Source organism: Bombina bombina, chromosome 1 (genome assembly GCF_027579735.1).
Source record: "Bombina bombina isolate aBomBom1 chromosome 1, aBomBom1.pri, whole genome shotgun sequence".
Lineage (NCBI taxonomy): Eukaryota > Metazoa > Chordata > Amphibia > Anura > Bombinatoridae > Bombina > Bombina bombina.
Window position 1 is genome coordinate 1,444,113,511 of NC_069499.1, and position 6,052 is coordinate 1,444,119,562.

General features: G+C 36.9%; 1 protein-coding gene across 1 annotated transcript in view; it reads left to right on the top strand.

Annotated features, from left to right (window-relative positions):
- Window positions 1-5,600, top strand: part of LOC128666095 (vomeronasal type-2 receptor 26-like) — a 73,070-nt gene extending 67,470 nt beyond the window's left edge. Inside the window, exon 4 of the mRNA XM_053720497.1 lies at window positions 4,693-5,600. Coding sequence (XP_053576472.1) covers window positions 4,693-5,600 — 908 coding nt within the window. The remainder of the gene's footprint in view (window positions 1-4,692) is intronic.
- The last annotated feature ends 452 nt before the right edge of the window (window positions 5,601-6,052 follow it).

Below are 6,052 nucleotides of genomic sequence, written 5' to 3' on the forward strand. Positions count from 1 at the left end.
CAGCCAGTCTCCAGATCTCAACCCCATAGAAAACCTTTGGAGGGAGTTGAAAGTCTGTGTTGCCCAGCGACAGCCCCAAAACATCACTGCTCTAGAGAAGATCTGCATGCAGGAATGGGCCAACATACCAGCAACAGTGTGTGACAACCTTGTGAAGACTTACAGAAAATGTTTGACCTCTGTCATTGCCAACAAAGGATATATAACAAAGTACTGAGATGAACTTTTGATATTGACCAAATACTTATTTTCCACCATAATTTGCAAATAAATTCTTTACAAATCAGACAATGTGACTGTCTGGATTTGTTTCCACATTTTGTCTCTCATAGTTGAGATATACCTATGATGAAAATTCTAACCTTTCACATCTTCTTAAATGGGAGAACTTGCACAATTGGTGGCTGACTAAATACTTTTTTGCCCCACTATATATATATATATATATATATATATATATATATATATATATATATATTTATTTATTTATTTGTGCTGCATAGTAGCTTTCCATAGTTCTCAGTGTGAACTGTATTTGCTACATAGTAGCTACACGAAACTATTATATATTCAAAAGGGTTGTTGCCATACAACTATCAGATCACTAGGAATCTGTATAAGTGTTGCACTTTTTTGGTATTTTCAAAGGGCTTAAGGGTGGTAAAGTAAGGCATCAATCTGCACTAAAATGTTTTCCCTTTCTTCTTTGTTATGTCCATTATCATGAGGATAATGGAACAACTAGTAAGATTATCATTCCACTCTTCCATGAATTCCGGGATATGTAGTACAATTGATGGGTACTTCTTCCTTCTAAGTTCTCTAGGAACTTTATTTTCTTGAATGTATAGATCTAGGAACTCAATGTCCCACCAAAGATTAGTTTCCTTATCATTTTTATTCTCTGAATTAGAGAATATAGATGTCAAATCCCCTACTGCTATATTATCTGTTGGAAGGGAGTCACCTTTAAAGGCTACATTAATTATGTACTTTCTTCTATCAATATCTAATACCCCCGTGGGATTGTTACTTTCAGCCATAATGATCACAATGTAGCTAGAAACTACTTTTCCTAAAAATATATTTAAGATAGGGTATAAATACCCCATTAAAGTCAAGAAACAAAAAAGGTAAAGTGATATATTATAAAAGTAGTATAGTCTCAAAGCAAAGTAGAGGGAAAAGAAGAATTTTAATTACTCTCAAAATATGAAAAACTTCTTTCTATTAGCTAATTCTAGCATATGTTGTTAAATCATGCATTATGAAATAGCATATGCAACATATGAAAATCAGTGTTATAATGCACAAAGAAAAAAAATTGTGTTATAATGCACAATGAAACAGTAAATAGTATATAACTATTGGTAGTTGAAGTTAGTTTTGTAGTCCATATGAGAGAAGAGGTCTGGTTACTCCCTCAGGTGAGTTGTATTTCACAATGTACCCACAATCCTTTAGACCAGTGTTTTGTGTTCAATTACTGTCCCATCTCATTACGGTTCAGTGTATTAGGAACAATGTCCATTTGTCATATAGGTGCATTTGATGTTAAACTCAGTGCTTGGTGTGTTTTTCACACTGCCTGGTCATTGGTAGTCTAAAACGCTGAAATGAGTTTTTATGGGAAACTCCTCTGTATGTCACAGGGAGAGCAGTACATATGTTTTGGGTCTCTATAGTGACCTTTATGTGCAAGATAGTACTAACAGTTGGTGGTCTTATGGTGGTGTCCGTAGTCAGCCTTAGTTGTGGGGTACCGATTATAGAGCTGACGGTGTCACTACGCCTCTTATCTTGTATTGGTGCTGAGGTGGATGATTGATGCTTCTGATCCAGAGTAGGACCCCCTGTAGATCTCAAGCAGTTCAGTCATCCTCTGTGAAGTAATGGCTGTTCGGTGTTCGATCTCCTGTACTGGCAGTGAGGTTAGGCATTGGTGGTTGACGCCATCAGTATGCGCCAGCATCTCTAAGTCTAAGCCAAATCTCCAATCACGTCTGTCACGTTCGTGCTGGTACATGGCTCCTAGGAAACCCCTGGCTGTTGCTTATAGACCAGAACCATATGTGGATGAAACTGTGAGTACTTAGAACTAGAGTAATAGGGGGGACTCAGCATAAAGCGGCGCTTCAAAGCTCTAGTTGCACATGTAGTGAGGAAAAAATCAAACACTGAGTCCCGGTGTAACGTAGATCCAAAGGTTTATTGGAACAGAGCCAGTGATGGACAATAAGGTGCTCCCTAATACCTGACGTGTTTCGCGCATGCGTAAATGCGCTTCATCAGAGACCATTCCCTCCCCTGTACTGGGACCTTAAAAAGGGGATGTCACCCAATAGTTTACTATTTATCCAGACTGCATCTTCTATCTTTATCCATCCGATGCAAGAGCGGCTCCATCTTCAAGACATACGACGCGGAGCATCCTCTTCATCCGGAGTCTTCTTACTGAGTGATGGTTCCTTTAAGTGACATCATCCAAGATGGTGTCCCTTAGATTCCAATTGGCTGATAGAATTCTATCAGCCAATCAGAATTAAGGTAGAAAAAATCCTTTTGGCTGATGCAATCAGTCAATAGGATTTAACTTCAATCCTTTTCAATCCTTTTAGCTGATCCAATCAGCCAATAGAATGCGAGCTCAATCCTATTGACTGGGTGTATTGGGTGTGTTTTATTTTTTTTATTAGGGTTAGGGCCGCAAAGGAGCTAACTGCCCTTTTCAGGGCAATGCCCATCCAAATGCCCTTTTCAGGGAAGCTTAAGTTTTTTTTAGATAGTATTTTATTTGGGGGGTTGGTTGTGTGGGTGGTGGGTTTCACTGTTGGGGGGTGTTTGTATTTTTTTTTTTTACAGGTAAAAGAGCTGATGGGACAATGCCCCGCAAAAGGCACATTTAAGGTCTATTGATAGTTTAGTTTAGGCTAGGGTTTTTTTTATTTTGGGGGGCTTTTTTATTTTGATAGGGCTCTTAGATTAGGTGTAATTAGTTTAAAGATCTGTAATTTGTTTATTATTTTCTGTAATTTAGTGGGTTTTTTTTTTTGTGAATTAGCTAATTTAATTTATTTCATTGTTTTTAATTTAGTTAATTTATTTAATTGTAGGCTAGTGTTAGGTGTTAGTGTAACTTAGGTTAGGTTTTATTTTACAGGCAAATTTGTCTTTATTTTAGCTATGTAGTTATTAAATAGTTAATAACTATTCTACCTAGTTAAAATAAATACAAACTTGCCTGTAAAATAAAAATAAACCCTAAGCTAGATACAATGTAACTATTAGTATTTAGTTTTAAATAGGAATTATTTAGTTAATGATAGGAATTTTATTTAGATTTATTTAAATTATATTTAAATTATATTTAAGTTAGGGGGTGTTAGAGTTAGGGTTAGACTTAGGTTTAGGGGTTAATAAATTTAGAATAGTGGCGGCGACATTGGGGCGGTAGATTAGGGGTTAATAAGTGTAGGTAGGTGGCGACGATGTCGGGGGCGGCAGATTAGGGGTTAATAAAAATAATGTAGGTGTCGGCGATGTTGGGGGCAGCAGATTAGGGGTTCATAAGTATAATGTAGGTGGCGGCGATGTCCAGAGCGGCAGATTAGGGGTTAATAATTATAATGTAGGTGGTGGCGATTTCGAGGGCGGTAGATTAGGGGTTAATAAGTGTAAAATTAGGGGTGTTTAGACTCGGGGTTCATGTTAGGGTGTTAGGTGTAGACATAAATTTTAATTTCCCCATAGGAACCAATGGGGCTGCGATACTGAGTTTCACTCTGCTTTTTTGCAGGTGTTAGACTTTTTCTCAGCCAGCTCTCCCCATTGATCCCTATTGGGAAATCGTGCACGAGCACGTACAACCAGCTCACCACTGACTTGTAAAAACCTGTAATACCAGCGCTGTATGTAAGTGAGCGGTGAGAATAAACTGCTTGTTAGCACTGCATAGCCTCTAACAAAAAACTCGTAATCTAGCCGTTAGTCTTCATATTGTTTTTAGATCACGCAAATACAAAATTGCACAGTAGCCGAATATTCAAAAAGTTTGTTGAATATTCAGTACAAAACATTTGACCGGACCAAATCTTTCACTCATGCACACTTTTGTGAAGTATTGTACAATAGTGATGAATAGATCTTTAATGAATCAATACCATGTATGGTAATACACCTCTAAAATGTCTTCTTTGGCCATTTTGGAGTGTCTTGCACATGTGCATCACAATATAATCATTCTAACTAGTGTTGAAATACAATTTTGGGGCTTTATCAAGTGCCTTAAAGTGTTAAACTTGAAAAGCCAACATTGGTTTCAAAAAGGTGTTGAAAAGTCTCTTGAAAAGGAATTGTGATCATCAAGAAGATTCCGGCCCCATAGTAAAAATACAGCTTTTATCAAGGAGCTGAACATGCAAACTTAGATTTAGGAAATAGGACAAAACACGCTATTGTGATCATGTCAAATAGAAACATGGCCTTTTTTTTCTGAAAAAAGAGCTGAAAAAGCCTCGACTGATAGATAGTGATAGACCCACAGATAGTTATTTTTTTTCTTCATAATTATTATTATTTCTTTGATATGTATTGTATTGTTTGGATTGTGCAATATTTTCATTTACTTAGTTTGTTTTTTACTTGAGACTATGTTCTTTAGACTGATAATAAAATAATGCCAATTGCTTGCAGGTATGGAGAACTGTGAGAAGTGCCCTGAAGATCACTGGTCTAATCCCGCTAGAAATGAATGCATCAGACGCACTATAGACTTTCTATCCTATGAAGATACATTGGGCATGAGTTTAGCGTGCTTTGCTTCCATTTTTCTTCTGATCACAATTGCAGTTTTGTGGATTTTTATTAAACACAGGGACACTCCCATAGTTAGAGTTAATAATCGTAACCTCACCTACATCCTGCTTGTGGCCCTTATTTTATCTTATGTCTGTACATTTTTGTTTATTGGAAAACCTGTGCAGCTATTGTGTCGTCTGAGACAACCGACCTTTGGATTTGTTTCCACTGTTGCAATTTCTGCTATTCTTGGGAAAACAATGACAGTTGTAATTGCCTTTAATGCCACAAAGCCTGGAAGTAAATTAAAGAAACTGATGGGATCTAAGATGTCAACTGCACTGGTTTTTGTCTGCACCTTGGGGGAACTTGTGATATGTTTTACTTGGTTATCATGTTACCCACCATTTGTGGATATTGATATAAAGACTTCACCTGGATCAATAATCCTGCTGTGTAATGAAGGTCACATCATTGCATTCTTTCTGGTGGTTTCATACATTGGAATATTAGCGTTATTTTGCTTCATTATTGCCTTTTTAGCACGAAAATTGCCGGACAGCTTCAATGAGTCGAAATACATTACCTTTAGCATGTTAGTGTTTTGCAGTATCTGGGTCTCCTTTATCCCATCATACCTTAGTACTAAAGGCAAATATGTTATAGCTGTAGAAATATTTAGCATTCTAGCCTCCACTTCTGGTGTTTTGTTATGTATATTTGCACCTAAATGTTATATAATAATACTGAAGCCTCAGCTCAATAGCCGAGCACAAATTAATGTTAAGAAGCAATCTAAGTAAAACTGAATAATGTTTTTTTATTAAATGGACATCTTGCAAATAAAGTACCTTTTTAAAGTCTTGCAATAAATAAACATACCAAATAATTTCAGGAGCCTTTAAGAATTAGAATGTTACAAATTGTTATTGAGGGACATAGGTCAGAGGTTTATCAAAGAAGACAGAGTATTTGGATATGAGAGAGGAAATATAGTTGGGAGCGAGGTTGTTGAGTGCTTTATTGGTTAGAGTTAATACTTTAAATTGCATTCTAAATTGTATGGATAGCCAGTGTAGAGATTGGCAGAGCGGAGCAGCTGATGTGGTTTGACGACTTAGGTGGATGAGTCTTGCTGAAGCATTCATAATAGATTGGAGGGGGGAGAGCCAGTGTTTGGGAAGCAAAACAAAAGGTTAGGGTCTAGCACAATTTTGAGATACAGTGTTCCCTTTATAATTGATCCAGAGAAGAG